This window comes from Saccostrea cucullata, unplaced genomic scaffold (genome assembly GCF_032062105.1).
Source record: "Saccostrea cucullata isolate Sc308-1 unplaced genomic scaffold, CSIRO_AGI_Scuc_v1 ctg2271, whole genome shotgun sequence".
Taxonomy (NCBI): domain Eukaryota; kingdom Metazoa; phylum Mollusca; class Bivalvia; order Ostreida; family Ostreidae; genus Saccostrea; species Saccostrea cuccullata.
This window is the reverse complement of record NW_026936291.1, coordinates 35373-57313: the sequence shown is the minus strand read 5'-3', so window position 1 is coordinate 57313 and position 21941 is coordinate 35373. Positions and strand designations below refer to the sequence as shown.

Genomic DNA, 21941 nt, shown 5'->3' with positions numbered 1-21941 from the left:
TGATTGACCATGTGACCTTGACTGTGGCTTTATGCTAAAAATAGCATCTTTGTCTGCAAACTTTAACCTTTATCATAACTTTTAAACCTTGAAAGATAGAGACTTTATTTTTGGTATGCATACTCCACTAATTAAGCTATTACAAATGACACACAGGTCAATGACCTTGTGATAGGCCAATGACCTTGTGATCTTGACTGTGACATATATGCTAATAATAGCATTTATGAACCTTCACCATATCTTCTGAACTTCTGATAGATACTTCATAACATTTGGTATTTGTTGCTCCACGAAACAAGTTATTTCAAATGACACCAAGGTTAATGACCTTGAGACCTTGACTGTGACCTATATGCTTTTTCAAACTTTGTTCTCACCGGGTGCATAACTTTTCACAAACACATCTTGTTTTTTTTCATAATCATCATATCAATCAACCATTCAATTGCTGCCTTTGATTTTGAAAGCATAAGTAATTGATAGATTAATACAGATATCAAAATAAAATTAATTTTAGATAAAAAAAGAAAATATACCCTTGTTTCCTGTCCCCTGACCAATATGGTAGGTAGGTAGGAATAAAAATTATTTTGAGAAAAAATTTCATTTTAAAAACTCAATGAATGCAGAACATATAGCATGTAATAACAAGAAAACAGTTATGTTAACAGTTTAAAATGCAAGTTTGTTAATAAAGATTTATAAAGTAAAGGTATCCTGTACACTTTTGATGTATCAATTAGTTCTGTAAATATTGTTGGTCGACTTTAGTATTTCAGGAAAGTATCCCCCCCATCCCAAATAATAAAAAAAAAACTTTTAGGGTCGGAGGGTAAAATGTAGGATAGGTCGGGTAACAGGAAACAAGAGTATATTTGTTTTCTATCCTTAGTACACTCTATAAATAGACATGTCAATATGCAACTTTCTCACACAGGCATAAACAAACTGTCACAAATCAATAACACATCTGATTTTACCAAATACAAGTTGCTCCTTTGCAATAATATTCTGAGAATTCCTTACCAAACTAAGAACGTTTTCCTCTACCCTTTCCACGGCCCTTTCCTTTCTTTGAGCAGCCAGTACAAAACCAGGTGGAATTTTGCTTGGTCAGAAAACTCTCAGTTCCCTTTAAATTAACGCATTTGTAGTGAAACCAGCAGTTGCACTTATCACATGCCACACTTTCATCTTGAGTCAATGCTGGTTCCCATTTGCATTCCTGATTACATACATGACATATGTAGATTTCACTCTCACTTGTTACTGTGTCAACAGTGACTTTAGATTTCTTCGCTTTCGAACTGTCTCTTTCACCAAGTGCTTGGACTTTAGTTCTCAGAGCCTGTTTTTTTTCCTTGGAACTGTTCTTTTGAAATTTTGTAGGGCATCAACAAAAGAAATTCTAACAAAATGCTCAGTAACATCTTGGAAAAGCTCCATAATGAGAGTCATGAATATTTCATTTTCAATCTCATTATCATCAGCATTTTCAAACAAAGAAATCCATTTCTCTGCCAGGGCATCATCTGCATCTATGGCATTTCTGCATGTCTTATGGAGACATTCATGATATAAATGAAAATGTTCTGGGGTCAGATTTTTTTGTACAACAGAGTTTAACAGAACAAAAAAATCATATACAGGGTCACTGACAATTGTAAGCCCTCTTGACGGACCTTGCTTAAATTCAATCTCTGCCATGCTGTCCTGATTAACATCTACATCTTTTTCACTTACTCGGAAGTTCTTTAACAAAGATTGTTTCTTGTACTCTAGTTTCCGTAGAATTTTACTTTTCTTCGAAGTCTTTCCAACTTTTCTGAGTACCGACTCACGGATTCTTTTTCCTATTCTCTGGATACAAGCTCCTGCTATATATCGGATTTTACCCTTCCCTACAGCTGATATATTATCTGAAGAAGTTTCCATTTTTTCAGTTTCTTCTGTCTGTTTTTTGATGATTGTCTCTGATCTTTTTGAGATTTCCTTGTCCATCAACCAAAAAACGATTTTCGTTGAAAGTTTGTTTTGCTGCTTGTTGACAAGATCTGTGTGAAACAATGCTTTCAGTGAGGAAATATGTTGAACACTGGTAAGGAATGAATTTAATTTGGTGTACATCTGAATCCATTGCTGTGAAGATTTTGGAGATTCATTTATTAGTGCGTGGACTTTGAAGTAAAGAAAGTTAACATGTTTTCTAAATGAATCTGAATGGAAGAATGGTTCACTGAAATATGCCATAAATGGTAAATTCTCATGCTCTGTAATAAAATGACCAAAATCCCAAGGTGACTCTAACTGTGGCAAATCCTCATCAACACTGTGGGACGAAGGTCCAGGATCCTGTGTCCTTGAGGGCAGCTCCTCATTCATTTCTGTCTTCAGTGAAGCAGTTGAAGGGCCTGGGTCTGTGTCTTCTTCTGAAACAGTGGTTAAAGGGGCACTGTGTTTACTGCAGCAAAACATATCCTCAGAAAAGTCAGTGAAATGCCTGTTGTAAAATTGGTAAACAACGTCTGGATGTTTCGTGTTGGCTGCCTTGCTGTTCAAATTGACAATACGCAGTCCGCTGGTGTTGGTTGCCCTCCCGACCGCCACTCCCATCTGCCCAGGGGCAAAGAATGAGTAACAGTCGATTTCAACGAAATTTAGCGTCTGTCCTTGAGCTCTGTGGACTGTGAGGGCGAATGCTAAAATCAATGGAATCTGTTTCCGGGATGCTAAAGTTTTCTGAAGCTTTGTGTCAAATATCTCAAACCGTGTCTCTTCCACCTTTACAAGGTTACCGTTAAAATTAATGATAGGTGGACTACCCCTCTCAATTTTTTCGACAATTCCACACAGTCCACTACATAGCCCATTTCCAATGTTCTTGATTAATATGACTTTGGCTCCTTCCTTAAGGGGGGACCTTTCGTTCTACGTCAAAGCAGCGTTATGTGACGTCACAATAGCGACGTTTGTTTTTTCCCGCTGACTTTTGCAACTGTGACTATAGGCATAACATTGTTATTAATCAATAACGTACACAGTTTACAAAAGGATTTTTTTTTCATCATTTATAACAGTTTCATTTGATTTATGGAGTTTGTTAATATTAGAATTCTCTTCCTTTGGTTGATAATTCATAGCAATTTCAGTTGTGAAGATATACCTCCATGATATGCTGATATAAAAATGCAAAATTTATAAGATAAAATTCAGCAAAGACAGCGGCTTTAATCAGGGAAATATGTTTAATCTTATGATTACCATTAATTGTATTTTCTGGATAAAACTAAAAAGAAGTTATGTACTTGTACCTATATTTTATTGATTTATAGTGTATGTAGATTTTATTGTAAAAAGTCATTCCTAGGTTCTATTAGGTGTTGGTTGTTGACTGATTAGAATGAAGAAGAAAAGAGTTTATCTGTTCAAATTATTTCTTATCAAAACAAAATACTCGTTTTTTGCAAAATAGATTTATATTCAGATGTTTGTCAGTGCTAACTTACCTTTTTTAGTGCAGAAAGGTCAATGTTTATGACAGAAGAGAACGTATTTCTCGTTTATTATATAATAAAGGTATACTTTTTTCTTTGTTAAATTAAAGAGAGGGGTACTTCTTTCAAAAAATATTTATTACAACATTTTCACACAAAGACTTTTTAAGATATTACCTGTTATGCATGTCGGAATTGTAAAAAATACGTGATACTTACATTGTGCTCCTTTATAATTTTTCATGCGAGATGAATTATAATGAATTTGCCTTCATTTTAAAGATACAAGTCATATAAATTAAATACATGTTGATTTCGATTGTGATTTGACATTTTTGGTTCTTTTTAGCGCATATTTGGAGTAAAACAAGAATGTCTGAAAATAATCTATTTTTAGCAGTTCACACTGTTTTTGCACGTGCTCCTGTGTAAAAATAAGCAAATAAAGGTATTGTTTTCAATACCTAAAAATTAAGAGCAAGTGGCCATGAAAGAAATGTCAAAGTTTTGAAAATTTCACACAAAGACTTTTCGGACATAGGTCCCCCCTTAAGAAGAAGATTCTTTGGAGCTACACAACTTCGAAGCAGTTTAGTTTCACCTGAAATTAAATGTAAAAAACAATAATATGTTTATAATGTTTTATGATCTACATGCATAGTATGTGTGTAGAATGTAAATATCTTTCATAAAAATTATAAGTGCATACAAGTAGTCAAAGTAAATCATTAGGAAAAATTTATTTTAGTTCATAAATTCATGTGCTTCTTTCTTTTCTTTTCTTTTCTTTTTTTTTTTTTTGCATATTTAGGTTACATAAAAGTATTAAAAGAAAATTTATATTAAGACTACAAATTATCTACCAGCCAAAAAATGCAAGTTTCACTGTACATCATTTGAAAACTCCTTTCAGTACCTTCATCTTGTGCTTTAAAGCAAAACATTTCTCCCGGCAACTCCTCCAACATATCTTGGTTAACAACACATGTGTCAAAATTAGTTCCAAATAGTTTGGTCACTTCTTCATCTGGAACATCGAGAGGCCTGTCTAAGCTGTGTAAAAATTGCATGGTCTCCTCTGATGGAGCTCCATCACAAAGCTCATTCACTGCTTTTATCAGAAGAAACTCACTCTGTCTTACAACCTAAAATATTAAAGCATTCATGACTGGTCAATCAATGAAATTACAAAATGCTATTAATACACATCGACTCATGTTTGTTAAATTGTATATAGTTTGTATAGATTTATACCTCCGTAATATTGATATGATGAGGAAATGACAAAAAGAATCTTTCACTTTGGAAGCAGTAGCTGCCATCATCGTCATATCTCATGTTCGGAACAGGTGGAAGTTGTTTGAAGTCTCCACATCCTATGACCTGAAGTTACAAAAAAGTGACAAACTTCATGACCATGATCTGCATTGATTTAAATACACCATGAAACCTAATAATAAACCTTGACCTTGAAGTTTGACCTACTTTTAAAAGAAATTAACATTAATTTGAATTGGTATCAACTTTTGAAAGAGAAAAGATAGGATTTCAAATTAATCATGCATATTACCTTTGGCAACACCTTTCTAAATATACTATGATTTTTACCTTGAACTTGGTTTGACCTACATTTCAAAAATTTTATCTCCTTTCCTCATAAATTTTGATTGAGAAGAGATAGGGCTAGACTCATATTTGACAAGTGCTTTAATACCTGTGACAAGGTGTTTCCATTCGTGCTATGATTTTTGACACCTTGACCTTGAATTTTATGTCTGACCTAATTTTCAAAAATTTTAACTTTGCTGATTACTTTAGAATAACATATGATAGAGTGTTTATAATTGACACAATAAGTCATAAATAATGGCATCCCATTCACTAAAACACTGAGGGCAGGGAACAACAATTCTTTGAATTTGCTTTTTTTTTTACTTACTTGCATTCCTCCAAATACTCTGTCAGTCATTTTGACATGACGACAAACAAACTCCACCATATTGAAAACTTTGGCTGATAGCATGCTAATCTCATCAATTATTAGGCACTGTGTTTGGTATATTCTTCTCCTTGCCTCTGCAAATTTATCGTCATTGTTTAAAAGTTCCGATAGTTTGTCTAGAGAAAACCTGCCATCCATAATTCCGGCCCAGTGGTGGAGAGTTGTTGATTGGGGCCCAAGCTGCAGGCTGGCCATTCCTGTGGTTGCCGTAATACCAATCACTTTTTGAACACTAAGCTCCTTTATAATTTTCCTGCAAAAAGTCAAATTATTAGTAATCTGGTTCCAATCAGCTATTTACAATTACACGATACAATACAGTACAACATTCATGAATGCTTTTTATTGCTGAAAAACAAGTTTAGAAATAGTTTAACCCCCACTCCCAAAAAGTACACTGATCATCACAATTAAGCATGTATAAATCTAATATGTTTTATGCATATTGCAGGTTGGCGGTAAACTTTGAAACAAAAAATGATGGGATGAGTACAAGTCTTTATGATATTCACCATGCCTGCGCGGACTTCTTCAAACAAAATACAGCAATTAGTGCACCAAACACAGATGTTCTAAGCAAATTGATAATGAGACTTTTTGAAGTACAAACCAAACAGATCTTTCAAGAAGGAGAAAGAAAGCATATTTTCCCAAATCTTGGCCCTCGTTTCCAAACAAGTAAGAGTGAAACCAATTTTCTGTTGCCAAGCATGTGTGTCCTGATGCAAACAGCACCAGTATTTACTTTCCAATGTCCTATTGATGCTGTAATCAACGGTGTGCAGCAATATTGTACTGTTGGTTGTGAAGCACAAGATACTTGGTTGAAATTTTTTAATGTGAAGCTGTCTGCTGGATTTCCGATCCAAATTACTCAGGAAAGCATAAATGGACTCATGCATCTAATTGCCGCTGTTTCATTGTGTAAAGGGGTACCTAAAGATGGAGGTTATTTTACACCCAGCTTTAAGGAGGAAACCCTATCAAATTCCTTTAGTGCTGACAAAGTCTGCATCATGAGATCAGAAACTTGCAAACAAGTTCTTGACTGGTTAGCAAAAAAGAATGTTTGTAAAACATGTAGTGATTCTTTGTATGCCAGGAAGAAGAGAGAGAAGAAACACAAGCATTCTGATTCACACGAAGAAGATGAAAATAAAGAAAACAAAAAAGTCTGTAAGGCTACAACAGAGATAATCAAATCCAAACCTCCAAACAGTGATAAGATTTCTACTTCTGAGACAGAGAGCGTAGTGTTAAACGCAAATGATCAAAAAGACATGGAAGAAGTATTGAATTTTGTGATGAAAACAGATATTCCAGAAAACTTTGTATTGCTATTAAAATCTCAACTAGAAAACTGCAAAAAAGATCTGGACATTCATCAAAGGAGATGGGATCCAAAGATTATCAGCTTGTGCTTGACTCTGTATATACGCTCTCCTCAAGCTTATGATGACCTGAAGAAATCTAATTTTGTACAGCTCCCCTCTAAACGACTCCTTCAGTATTACAAGAACACTGTTAAGCAAATTCCAGGATTCAGTGAATCCAATTTGATCTGGATGAAGAAGGAGATGGACAGACAGAAAGTGTCAGACTTTGGCAGACACGGGGGCATCATCATTGATGAAATGACCATCCAAGATGATTTGATCATCACCAAATCTGGTGATACTTGGAACTTGGTCGGTTTCATCGATATGGATAAGACCAACAACGACATAGAAGTCATCTGTTCGGGGAAGAAGAAAATCAACCTAGCAACCCACGCTGTTCAGTTTGTTTTCCACGGGTTAACTGGATTCAGGTAAAAATATTGATACAATAACTAATCTTAATTTAACCTACTTACCTCAAATTTGTCTATGAAATGACATTCTTGTATAACCTAAATTAATGGGCAGAGCACAAAATTTCATAATCTATATTATTATTATTATCAATTTTGGCTAAATGTTATTGACCAGGTATAAAATTTACATCAAATGTACCTTGAATGTATTAGACAACAAACCTATTATTTTTTTCCACCATGTCTTATAGGTGGCCAGTTGTATATTTTGGATCCAATCCTGCAACAGCCCACCAATTATACAACACTTTCTGGAAATGTGTTGACCTGTTGGATGATTTGGATGTAACTGTAGATTACGTCATGACAGATGGTGCTTCAACAAACCGTACCTTTGCAACCATGTTGTTTTCAGGGAATCCCATCAACAGCAATTGGGTTTTTCAGGACATCTTCTTCCAACAGCACAGCATGTGCTTCATTCAAGATATCATGCATGTTTTTAAGAAGATTCGCAACAATATTGAATCTAGCAAACTAGAAAACAGAACAGGCCCTGGCAGATACTTGCTTCTGAATGAGAGGTGCATAGTTTGGGAACACTGGGAAGAATGCTTCAAGTTCAATTTCCAGAATGGATTTTCAGTACACAACAAACTGACTGAGGAGCACATAAATTTAACGCCCTCCAGTAAAATGAGGAATGAGCTTGCCATTCAAGTCCTGAATAAGAATATGCTCTACCTGATGAAGGCCTACCAAACAACCCTCCAAAATCCAGAAAACTTGGCATCCAGCATTGAACTTTTGGAAAATACTTCAGAATTAGTTGATATATTCTGCACTATAAACCAACCCATTTCATCTCTTCAAGACAAAAAGTTTGAAACACTGGGCAATGTTGCTAAGTTCTTCTTATCTTGGGAATCTGCTGTCGACAAGTCCATTATGCATGTGACATCAAAAAATCTTATGACCGCAGAGACAAGAACTGACATAAACTCTTCCATTGTGGGTTTTGTATCCCTCTGTAAGTTGTTTTTGACTGGACAAAATTGCATTAATCCTGGATTTCTTAATTCAGACATTATTGAGAATCTCTTTGGACAACAGAGGGGCTTAAGAAATGGAATGAACACTAATCCAACTCTTGCTCAGTATGGTCCTGCAAATACTGCAATTATACTAGGACAGTGCACCATTTCCAACAAATCAAACTCCTCCAACAAAGCCAGTTTCTTCTCTGCAACAACACCATGCCCACTTAACACCACCAGAAACAAGTCTCTAAAAGCGAAGAGAAGAGGAATTCGTTTATGAATCCTTCCATAATATTTGGCCATGGAGTTGTATGATCATATGAAACTTGGTAAGATAGATAAGCAATATATAAAAGATCACTACCTTAAAAAAAAGAAAAATTAAAAGTTGCCCAAACTCCCAAATCCTATTTCGTGGTGGTGGGGGGGGGGGGGGGGGGGGTAGTGGCTTACTTTTTTTCAAGGCCAACTTCCTTTGACTACCAATTTTTACCTATATCTCCTTGCTATGAATATATTATGGAAAAAAGGGGGGGGGCAACCATCTTTTCAATGGGACATTTTCTATAGTAAAGGTAATCTTGGCGAAAAAAGTGGGGGGCCAGCCCCCCCCCCCCCCCCCCCCCCGGTTGCTACGTGCCTGCAGGGCGTTCAATGTGCTGATTTAATGAAAAGTGTGAAATTAAAACTTTGTCTCATGATTTAGGTAGAAAGCTGGGTGCCTATAGTATATGATGCATGGACACATGGTTCCAATTAAAAAAGTTGTTATTCATATTTAATTATATCAATTTTTTACTATAAATATTACAATTAAGATGCCTATAGATCTATCAACATTAACCAAAAAAAAAAAAATCGCGGGAAATGTATAGTCGGGTGATTGTTCCATCATTCCAGGTATTTTTCCATTATATCTTCTATATTTTTCAAATCAACATGTTTACCTCAAAATATATGTTTTTCCCGTTCCACATTGTCCTGTCAAAACAAAACTATGGCCCTCCAAAGCCTTTGCAACGGCTTCGTCCCTCGGGTCCATTATACTTCTTCATATACGGATATATCTTTTCCGGTTTTCCTTTTAATATTTAGAATCTTCGCAGTCTCGGAGCAAATCGTGACGTCACGTCATGGCTTCTCGGTAAGACGAATGTTTACAGAAATCAGAATAAAGTACCGATATAGAGCTCGAGAGGTCGAATTCCCAGAAATTTTAGTAAGGGTTTAATTGTTTGAGGTAAATCATATCGATTGTTATTGATTTTATTGCCAGGTCAAATCCAATTTCGTCGCGACAGCTGATTTGTAAAAAATCGCGTTGCATTCCTGTTCGCTTCGCTCACTTCGTGAGCGAAGCTCATGGCTAAGATTTTACTGATTTTCACTTTATTTTTAGTTTATTGATAAAACTGCCGACTCCTGTGAATAAATATAGTTAAACATGTTACGTAAATTGTTATAAAAAATATTGACAATAGGAACTATAAGTCAGCATCTGTACGACAGAATATATTTGATTGAGTTGACTATAAAATGGTCCTTATTAACGAAATCTGTAAAATCAGACATGGCAATTCATTGAATTACTTGGGAAAGTGCCTTCAAAACGTTATCTCTTTTATCAGAGGGATATTTCACCTTAAAGGTCAAGTATAATATTTTTGTGAAAATTCATAATTATTCATTATTTTCAGCCTCTAGAGCAATATCAATGACATTCTGAGGTCTATTTATTTTTTTGTCACCAATTTCCATCACTAATAGTCGTTTAAACTTACCAGTGTGACAAGTGGATCATTTATTGTAAATCGCTTATCTCCCTTGTTGCGTGACGTCATCAGAGACAGCCTGAAATAGGAAGTGCATGCTATATTGCCGTGTTTGGAATATTATTATTTGCGAGATGTTGCCATGTGGGCTTTTAACTGTACCAATAAATCGGAACAAGACATAAGTATACATTCAAATTCTTACGCACCTGAAATTGAGGGAAACATGGACATTCAATTTAAAAAGAGATGGTTCTGAGCCCAGTAAACACGAAACACTATAAATATAAGCGACATTTTACATAGACCAGTCAAGGCTACATTTTAATTAATTATAAAATTATCTCAAGAATTTATTTCAAATTTGAATTGCATTTTTCAATTTGTCAGTTTAGGTATTTATAGCCGCAATACTGTTTTGAGGGAAAGTTTTTTTTTTATTCTTGTTACAGTATTCAACAAGGTCACAAGTACATGACGATTGGTTCATGTACTTTGCCCCTTCACCCCTACTGAAAATAAAACTAAGCAAAATATACATGAATTCCTTGTCCGTCATACCAATACTTCGATATTTTATATTTTCCGGTTTTGTCAAGTTTTTGAGATTGACCCTTTACATTAGAGCATGCACTCGGTACATATACATGACTGAACATTACGCGGCGCCAAGTCAAAAGTACATGTATTTCGGCGTAAACCTCTAACATGCTGGAGTAAAAAAAAATACTAGCAATTTTCATAAACATGTACTGTGACGGAACAATCTCTAAAACTTGACTGACAAAAAACGTAAGGTGTAGTATAATAGACAAGGAATTGATTATCTGCCAAATTATCGTGTCTAAAAAAAAGAAATCTCAGTTGGGATGGGGTATATCCCGGAACCCCCCCCCCCCCTTCTAAATCCGCGCATGATATCTGTCTCAGAAAATACTTACTCAAGAATGCGTTCATTTACTTCCAGTTGTCCCTTTTCTAGAAAATTTTTATATTAAAATTGTTTCCATTACATATTTATTCAAACAATAAAACCTCAGTCTTCATGCACGCAAGTGATTGTTCCTCAATTTTCTGCCCGCAGTTTTGTTTTCCTCCAGCACTTATTTTCTCTTGTGCTGGCGTCTTGACATAGTTACCACAAGAGCATATGAAATCAGAATGTATACTAAAAAAATAATTTTGTTTTCTTTTTTCTAAACTAAATTAGGGTGAAATAATTCATATTAAAATATTTTTAAAATGAAAGCGCTCTGTGATAAAGATTTTCAGGCCTGTATGAAGCAATTAATATCCACTGAGGGGGACAACAAAGAAATGTTACTTCGGGAGGGGGGGGGAAAATAAAAATTACTTGTTACGCATAAATTAAAAAGGTTCCAGATAAATGTTTAGTTACAACAGGTGCTTAGGGACGTGGAAAATTCATACCCTCTGATACTAAAACAGAACGTTCTGTTTTAGTATCAGAGGGTATGAATTTATAAAAGGCTTAAACTAGCCTTCTTTCCCCTTAAATTTTGGATTTTTCGGTTGTAATACTTTATGAATATATCATAGAAAAATATTATTTTAAAGTAAAAAAAACCCACTGGGGTACGGAACAACCGAAAGGGGGGGGGGGGGGGGGGGGGTCCAAGCACCTGTGATATCTACATCTTCGGATTCCCACGGATGATATATATCCGACGATGACGTAATTTCTGTTGTTCCGTTCATTGCTCATTATAGTATACTTAACATAAAAAAAATCGACCTGTGTGCCTGGTTCAAACGACTATGGAATGTAAAAAAAAAAAAAAGAATTCCTATGAATCTATACTTTTTCACAATGTAAAAGACCTGGTCCTATATGATGAATAAGAAACAACACATAAAATCAATTTTCCGCAATTAAATATTTTTTGCGGAAATATTGAGCACACTCAATAAAAGGCATTAAATACAAATTACATGTATGAACATTTTTTATCTTCTGCGATGATCCCTTGTCAGTTCTGTTATTTAATTTCCACTTTCACCCATACCGGCTTCGGACGAAACAGAATCGGTCGAAGAAGAATAATCAATTTGCGTACTTTCTTGACTCAAATATACAAAGCCTATTCTTAACAGACAGATCTACGCATAACTCTGATATATCAACATTTCTGTTCCCCAAAATTTGCCATAATTTTAGATAATCAAGAGCACTTTTTACTATACTTATGTATAACTAGATTTTGTCGAGTGTCTCTAATGTCGTCACAAAAAGGGGAAGTAAGTCTATTGATGAACGTTATTTTTAGCGATATTTGAACAGGTAAATAAAGAAAAGAACGAGGTTTAAAATTAAACGAATATTGTAATTCCTTCTTTTTAACCATTGTTTACAACATATATTATATACAAATATATCCATTTCCTTGATATTTGACCTTTAACCAGCAAGTACTTAAACAATGACATCCTGTGTCTTCATCTCAACAACAGAATGGATTTGGGGTGACTACTATGCTGTCTGGCAAGCTTTTAAAATACCAAAATAGAGATTACACCTGTCTCGAAAATCAACAATATAGTTGAAACTAATACGCTGTCACTGCTGGCTCCAGACTGCTTCTTTTTAAGAACATTGAGAAATAAGGTAAAGAACATATAGCTATAAATGTATAAAATCAATGCACTCTTATATTAAACATAGGATAGGAAAGTATAAATCTATGACACCAATATAAACTACCGATGTAAAAGGTCATTTTAATCACTGTTACGTTCAACACAAAGAAGGGTAAGTTAGGTTCCGAGAACAAGCCACTCGCCAATACAAATGACAGGTGTACAGGAAGTTAATCATAGAATTATCAAAATAAAAGTTAGTCTTGCATTTACACTATATATTTATACTACTTAACTTTGATTTGTTTCATTATCACTTTGATGATTTACCAGTCATGATATATGGACTCCAGATACCCCATATTAGTCAGACTTGACAATAAGTGACGGAAACAAGGGTGTTGATGAACAAAATACCGGTATCATTCAAAGTTCCTTTGTTTATCAATAAAAAACAAAAACAAAAATGAGTTGAAGTGATTATTCATTTATTGAACTAAAATAATAAAAATTAATGTTTTATTTATAGATAATTTTGATATATAATACGAGAAGTATATTTATTTTAAAAAACATTGGCCATACATATCAAGTTGGAAGATTAACCGCAGTTCATTTTTTCATTTTTAAAACACTTACATTAACGACTGTAGTCCAGCTTCTGATATGTTTACTAAATATGCTTCTTTTTCATTTTCCTGAAAATGAAGCTACATGTGTAGTAATACTTTTTACCTGTTTAAATACATAATATTAATATTACATCGATTACGATATAAGCTATTCCATTAAGATAATAATAAAAGATATTACATAAATCATAACATATATCAAATTTTATTGCATTTTCAAAAACTTATTTACAAAAGGAATAAAACATTGTAATAGAGAGAGGGGAAGAGAAAGAGGGAGAGAAAGGGTCATAAAAATGAATCTGTCATAGGTTTCCAGCTCTCATATAAATATTTTCTTTCATTATTCTTATAAGATATATTCTTTTTGTAATTCGTACATTGTCTTAATAGAGGATATCAACCCACCTTAGGTGATGTTTCTGTACATTTGTACAGATAAATAATGTTTTATTTGTAAAGTAATAATATTTTTAAGCTTGTCAGTTTTCTTCACAGAGCCCAATTAAAATTCTTTTTCTGAAAAAGTGATAGTGGTGTGGATTTTATCGAAATAGTAGTTTGCAAAATTCTCAAAAATAGTCTTAACATGTTCAAATTCCCACAACAAATATTCTATTGTTTCACATTTTTCATGCATGTATAATAGCACAGAATAATTTTGGAAATTAATTTGAGTCATGCAATATTTGCAATTAATTTTGTATGGTATAACAAACTTGTATCACTTGAAGATAAATAAATGCATTACAAAAATAACCCAAAAGATCAAATACCTTTCGGAAAGATTAGAATGTACCCTCGGTATGATATAAACATTTATAAAAATTATTGTACAAGAATAAAACCGATGAAATGATGAATTTTTCATATTTACGAAGCAAACAAATTTCTTAAAGAAAATTCAAAACATCATACATTTAATACTATAACGTATTCATTGATTTCGATAAAATTCGCGCTGAAACAATTGTTGGTCTTACATAGATCGATGAGATACAGAAAATAGTTAAGAAATCCCATTTCATAATATCTTCATAAACAAATCATTACTATGCCTTGTAGCAACCGCTAAAGATATAACGTTGCTTAATGGTACAAATATCCTTTAGAGTTGCAACGCTGAATGTAATAAATTATTGCATTAATGGTTGACCTTTTCAACCGCTAATGCTAAATCGCCGCTTAATGAAAGAATTATATCACTAAGCGGTTGAGCATGTCAACTATTAATGCAATGATTTATGACACTAAGCGTTGCATTGCAACGTTTTATGATATTTGTATCATTAAGTGAAGTTCTATCATTAGCGGTTGCTACAATGCATTTTAATTTACAAAACGTTGATATATAGACTGTTGTGTTCTTTGGAACATTCAAGGTTTTTTTTTTATTGTTCTAGTCTATTATTTGCTTTTTTTTACTTCTAAAGAAACATTTTTCTAATAATAACAATGATTTAACCAGCAGTACTAGTACTTCAACAATGGCATCCTGTGTCTTCATCTAAACTAAAACTTGCCTTGAAATTCAACGATGTCGTTGAAATTAATACGTTGTCAATGGTGGCTTCAGACAGCTTCTGTTTAAGAACACGGAGAAATAAGGCAAAGAACATAATTATTGCTATAAATGTAAAAAAAAAAATCAATTACTATTTTATGAAAAATATGATAGGGAAATAGAAATCTGTGACACCAATATAAACGACCGATGTCAGAGGTCATTTTAATCAGTGTTATATTGTACGTACATTCGAAACAAAGTAGGGTAAGTTAGTTTCCGAGAACAAGCCACTCGCCAATACACGTGACAGGTGCACAGGAAATTATAGAATTATCAAAATAAAGGTTAGTCTTGCATTTACGCTAAATATACACTACTTAACTTTGATTTGTTTCATTATCACTAAGATGATTTACCAGTCATGGTATATGGACTCTAGATATCTCGAAGTCAGAGTTGACAAAAAGTGACGAAAACACCGGAGATGTTGAGGAACAAAATACAGGTATCATTCAAACTCTTTTTTTTTTGCTTATCATTAAATTTTTTTTAATTAGTTGAAGTGATTATTCTTTGACTAAAATGATAAAAATAAATGTTTTATTTATAGATATTTTTGATATAAAATACGAAAAGGATATTTAAAAGAAAAAAAAAGGACATGTGTATCAAGCTGTTAAACAAACGACAGTTTATTGTTTTTTTTTTAAATTTAAATCGGACATAAACGAGCGTAGTCATAGTCAAGCTCGTAAAATATTTACTAAATATGCTTCTGTTTCATTTTTCTGAAAATGGCGCTATAAAAATACTTCTAACCAGTTAACATATATAATTTTACATCATATACGATGTTACTACGGACCAAACAATCCCAGTACTTTTATATCCGTTTTTTGTGTGGGGTTTTTTTTCTTTTTTTTTTTTTTTTTTTTTTTTTTTTTTTTTTTTTTTTTTTTTTTTTGCTTAAATCTATTTAAAGCTATGCTTTCAAAACCAGTCAGATTTTGGTGTGCTAGAAAAATCATATTTCATATAATCTAAAACTTAAGTTCATAATTAGTAATTTCAGTTACTTCATAATTTTTTAAGTCTATCTGTTTAAAAAAGTTTTTAGGACATATGATACCAAAAAAAATTGATACCTGGTTTTCTGTATAAATTACTCAGCCGATTTTTATTGCAAATGATACAAGCAATAAAATTGTTAAACTATTAACAAATTGTAAACCTTCTATGATGTTCAAAATTCTTCCTTTCTGCAACCATCCTTATTGATCTATATACCAATACTTCAAATTGAAACTTGTTCATTTTACTCAATAAAACACGACTCCAGTATTATTATACTAAGCCAAGTGTCTTTAAAATAATTCAGCTATTAAGTTCCAATAATATTAAAGATCCCTTAAATCTGGGCAATTTTTTTGAATGCTGCAACAATGTTAAGAAAAATTAAAATTGATGTATAGTATTATTTCCATGTATGTGTTCTTCACGTTCACTATCTCTGTATGTTTTTTTCTTATAATTATTATGTTTGTATTCTCTGATGAGCCAGTTGGCTTAAAGAAATAAAGAAACTGAAACTGAAATAAACTGAGAGATGCAAAGTCGTTTTCAAAATTAAAGCAAGAGGAATGGGATGATGGGAATAAACGAAGTAATAAGTCTATATAGCATTTTGATCGAGTGATACAGGTGACCAAGAACATTGATTTATATGTTAATTTCATATTAAGCATTTTTGACTGTCTTAAATACTTTGAGATTTTGTCATTCTCACTTAAGAAATAAGATATCATTTTTAGAGTTTCATTGGGATATGACGTGAAGTCAGTCACGTTATCAAATTCTATTACGCCCAAAGGGCGTTGTAGTATATTTGATCACGTACCGACTTCATGTCATTCCCAATGAAACTCTAAAAAATTATATTTTGTTTCTTATATTTATATTTTCAATTTTTTTCCTGTGACAAGGAAAAATAGGCACTATTTAGACTTTGTTATGGTAATGCAACATAACGTATCTACGACGTCATGTGAGGTCACAATCTGAACTTCCAGATGGCTCGTTCAAATTGCTTTCCATATGCAAGAAAATCGGATCATGTGACCGCAACTACGTGTCATCAAAAATTGATTTTCAATTTCATTATCATTGTTATATAAGGACAGACATCAGCAAATGTAAATATTTATAAACAATATACATGTACACAAAATCAATGGACATACAGCTTGTTGTATTTTGATCTCCCGGTATTTCCATACTCCCACATGATTGATGTTTGTCATAAAAACAATGAATATTAAACCATATGCACATTAATGAACTTGTTTATTATAGCTAGTAATTAAAGCATGTTACAGCAGATGTACATAGGAATGATGATAGCTTTGCTGGGTGAACAATTATGATGTATTCGAGTTCCTTATAGGTATTTCCTTGAGTACACTAGCGGCCTTCTGCAATTGGTAAAACAGGTAATTAATTAGAAAAAATAACAATGCGCATACATGTATATGTTTTATTTACATATCGAGTATATTGTGGCCAGATCCCAGGGGTTTTGACAAAACTTAACTTTAATAAATACTTCCTATGGATAGAAACGTGGCCTGGCCATTAGCCTCGGGCAAAAGAACACATTGAGCTGTTCCCAGCACCCTGGGAAAATTATTTTGGTTTACCGACTGATTAGAAAATCTTTAAATTATTCTATATATCGTTTGATGGATCAGTTTAACTACGCAAATATATGTACCCTGAATGCAGTGTAGAGAGAATCCTTAAGACTTAACTAAGAATGAAATAAAACCTTTTTTGCTTTGTTATGGGAGCTTAATCGTGTTTTTAGATGTACTTACGTCGGTCTGCCAAACCATCGAATAGCATCATCCTGTGATAGAATGCTGAAATGATACACAAAGAATAAGTTTACCTTCTATTGCTTAATTATTAGGCAACTGTTAGATATTTGATTGCAGAATGCATAAATTAAAGTATGAATAAAAGCAAAAGTCCACAATATACGAGGGTCAGGAACATTGTAAGTTCATATCATAATTTGATAAAATTATAATCAAGAGGTCAAATATGTTTTAAAATAAATTAATGAATGCTTACTTCGCATATAAGACAAATTTAATTAAAGTTTTTTTTCATTGTTCAATGCAGTAGTGTTATATATATGCCACTATGATCACAGTATTTCATCCTGTGGAATCTATCAACAACTTAAACAAATAATGATTCTTAACAGTTGTGTGGGCTAATGACAGAATGAAATTTTATGAAGTTGTTTCCTATTTCCAGGATTTTGCTCTTTACTGAATTAATAATTTGAAAAAAAATATTGCAGTGAAATTAAATAAAAATGTAAATAAGGATGCTCTTGCTCATTGACGCCCACATGCCATATTAATTCATAGTTTACATTTGTTTTTCTACGTAACTTCTAAAGAGAAATTTTCATATCTCGTTCATTTAATTCATATATCAAAGAAACACATTTACTTTAATTTTTCATTACGGCATTAATGAGGTACCATCTGTTGGCAATGAATATTGCGAAATTTCTAACCGCATTTATAGCGGAGCATTACCCTCGTAAAGAGCGTTTCTTTAAAACAAGGCAAGATTCCGACGTCGATCCCGATGCAAATTATGTCAGTTCCGTTACGCACAGGACTAACTCACTTGCCCAAAAAACATATATACAACATGCGTTACTACATGAACACTAGTATTTACTATAATGAAGAGTAACGTCTACCTGTTTCAATTATGGTAAAAAATTTGAACGCACCATTACGGTTCATAAACTATTACTAATACCGCTACATTAAAGGGATGGATGTGTAGAAATACTTTCAATATTACTGAAACTATGATTAATAACATTTGACAATGAATATTAATATTGCTTACAAGTTAGCATAAGAATAAATATTCAATAAAAAAAACTATAATATACAGATAACTTGGTTAAGCTTTGGTAAATAATAATTTACATCCGTTTAGTGTGATTTTACATAAAAATGTAGTTGAATAATGCATACAAAGAAAGTTTTAGAAATACAGCAACCTACATTTCACATCCATCATGCCGTAAAATAATGTGGTGCTCCATGATTGTTTCTTTGAAAACTGGACACGTGTTGTCCCCTTGGTTTTTGCCACTACGATCATTTCCTGTTAGAAAGTTTACATGGACAAACTCCCATGTCATAAGAATTGTTACACATTGGATATTATTCTGTTAGCAGTAATATCATTAATGTGCAAGCACCAAATACATTTATTATTTCATATGGAAGACAGTGCATGTTAGCAATCTTGGTGCAAATTACATTCTTGTTAATGATACTTAGTGTGTGAAGTAAATTAAAATGTTAATCAATTAATGTTGTTATCTTTATGAAATATCCAGTGATGATCTTAAGTTTTCACATTCATTTAATAAAGTATATGTGTTAGAAAATAGTTTAAAAATCCACACTTTTAAAAAGTTATGTCCCTTTGCCGCCATCTTTGGGGAAAAATCCATAGAATTCTCACAGTAGCCTTTATAGTTTCCTGGATTATATCTTTGTCATCTGGCTGGAAAAATTCTGTGCATCTTGTATATTGATTGCCCCAAGCTGGGGTACCCATATATCAAAAGAAAAAAAAATTAAAGACAGTGGATTTATTGTAGCACGCCCAAATGTTTGGTAGCATTAAGAGGAGAAATGTCAATTCCTTCCCTTTCGACCTTTTGGTTGACCCTGCAAAGTGACACAACTTTTGCAAAGTGTGGATTGGATTATACAATGCTAGCATTCCCAAGCAGAGGAGCTTACCGTCAAAACCACTATTATAGTTGTAGTAATCAGGATAGTAATTGCTGTTATAATATGTGGACCCAGTTGTTTCAACATCAACCTCTTTTGGTTCCGGGGTTGTTGATCGCGCATGCACAATTGGATCACGTGGTACAGTTGGTCTTGGTGCTGGTTTGACGACAGGAGGTCGTGCATGCACAATAGGATCACGTGGTACTATAGGTTTTGGCGCTGGTCGTCGGATTGCTTTTGGAGGAGTTGCTGCTGCTGCTGCAGCAACTGCCGCCGCGGCAATTGCTGCAGCTTTCCTTTTTATCTGTTTTGTTGACTGTTTTTATGACTGTTGCGGCATCGACGTGGTGGCATCATGTTGCTCTATAGGATCGGCTTTTGAAATAAAGACAATGGGGAGATGAAATTCCTTCGACTTAATTGTGTAATATTGATTAATAAAAGCATTTTAAACAACGTGATGGATCCAGATTGATCCAAACTAAATAAGTTTTGAGAACTTGTGCCCAATCCCATTGTATACATATATTACATTAAAATACGTTCAATTCAATCCAAACTTCATTTGGGTGAGGAAGGGCAATATCATGCAAAAGGCGGGTACAACAATGATTCCTTTCAAATGTCTTTTTACACTCTTTAGGGTTAACCATGTACAACAATGGAACATACAACATGCATTCCCAACACGAAAATCACTTTAGATCACATAGGAAACACACTTATAAAATGAATGTATTTTTTTTTCAAATTCTATAACTTAAGGAAAACCAATTTAATTATAACTGAAGTTTAAGGGAATATGAAAACCATGCATTTCTTTAACTACATATGAAATTCTTTAAACACGCTTAAGGTAAATGCGAATCATATATATATATATTTATATATATATATATATATATATATATATATATATATATATATATATATATATATATATATATATATATATATATACCAAGATAAAGGTTTATTCGGATATAACAACCATATATATGGGATATACCATAGGCTGTAGTAATGCACCCCTTTAAATACTGGAGAGGATAATCCTGGCATGCTAAACTGTCTATTTACAGTCACACGCTGAATGTCTACAGTCACACGCCGTCTTACTTCCATAGTTGGATTCTGTCCTTTGAGTTAAACCATCAGCCGAGGTTGTCGGATCCTCGCCAATTTCCCGCTCCTCGGGAACATCTGTGACTTCCTCTTGATTAGATTTTGTTAGAGAATTAGGTTTAGTTGTAAGTCTTGGAATGCTTAAAAATATACCTGATCTATTGGCTTTGGATGCAGACACTGCAGACGACACCCCGGAGCTTGATGCAGTCATGGAAACCGCGCCATTTTTCTGTGACAATGCAGTCGAAACCAACAAAACCACCACGCCTAAATTGATCGATAAAGGGAAAAAATGCAAGTCTTTTTAGATGTGTTTTCTTATTATTGACGAAAGTTCAATCACATTTTTATTTGCAATGATATATCATAATACATTCCAAATTAAAAAAAACTGTGAAATATTTCACGACATTTATCGATCAGTGTTTTATGCAAAATGCTTCAAAAACGTGTTATTATCATGTTGTAAATTTTGAATTTACTAGAAGTTTATTCATGTTATTATTTTTGCATTAACCCCCACCCCTCCCCATAGTAAATTCAAAATTTATCAACAAGATACATGTATTACTGCTATTTTATGAACGTAAAGGCGTTTTACTGACACTGTGGCTGATACCTTACATGTAAATGATGTAAGAATAGGTCCAATCTTCAACATGTACAAACCTTTCATTTCTCACCGGATTACTGACATTTTGTCAGATTCTCTTAATAAAACGTCAATTACCTTCATTGTTATGTCCGAAACCCCCAAACTGACAGGCCGAAAACTATTAACTTTGCCTGTGATAAAATCTTTGTGACAATACACGGTAAAAGAAACTTCACATAAATTCAACAATATATTTTTTACATAGAGAAATAATAAATAAATGTGGCTATTGTCAATACTTTTAGTATTTAGATAACAATGTGTTATTAAGAAAATTTAAACATTTACAGAAATTTTGCACAAATATGTAAATTTTTGGAACTAACAAACCTTGTCAACTTTTCTTTTGAAAATTAATAAAACAGTTTATAGAGATGGGAAAGTTTTATATAAAAAACATTACCTAAAAAAACAACAGTCCTGTGCATTTTTTAGGAACTCCCGGAACAAAACAAGAAATATACACGGTGG

At 33.2% G+C, this 21941-nt stretch overlaps 1 protein-coding gene and 1 pseudogene across 1 annotated transcript; both read right to left on the bottom strand.

Annotated features, from left to right (window-relative positions):
• Window positions 1-1033: 1033 nt before the first annotated feature.
• On the bottom strand, window positions 1034-5637 carry LOC134245329 (uncharacterized; annotated as a pseudogene).
• An 11548-nt stretch (window positions 5638-17185) lies between these two features.
• LOC134245333 (uncharacterized) lies at window positions 17186-21061 on the bottom strand. The gene is made up of 5 exons (XM_062727631.1): window positions 20966-21061; window positions 19694-20062; window positions 18941-19043; window positions 17717-17761; window positions 17186-17314 (listed from the first exon to the last, which is right to left on the bottom strand). Exons 2-5 carry the CDS (start codon window positions 19868-19870, stop codon window positions 17304-17306), a joined length of 336 nt encoding a protein of 111 aa, XP_062583615.1. The 5' UTR covers window positions 19871-20062; window positions 20966-21061; the 3' UTR covers window positions 17186-17303.
• Window positions 21062-21941: the final 880 nt, after the last annotated feature.

Coding starts and splice junctions, on each gene's coding strand:
- LOC134245333 (XM_062727631.1), bottom strand. CDS start 19,870: ATGCACGACCTCCTGTCGTCAAACCAGCACCAAGACCAACTGTACCAC. Junction 19,044..19,693: donor CTATAATAGTGGTTTTGACG/GTAAGCTCCTCT, acceptor ACTTTCTAACAG/GAAATGATCGTAGTGGCAAA. Junction 17,762..18,940: donor CGGCATGATGGATGTGAAAT/GTAGGTTGCTGT, acceptor GTATCATTTCAG/CATTCTATCACAGGATGATG.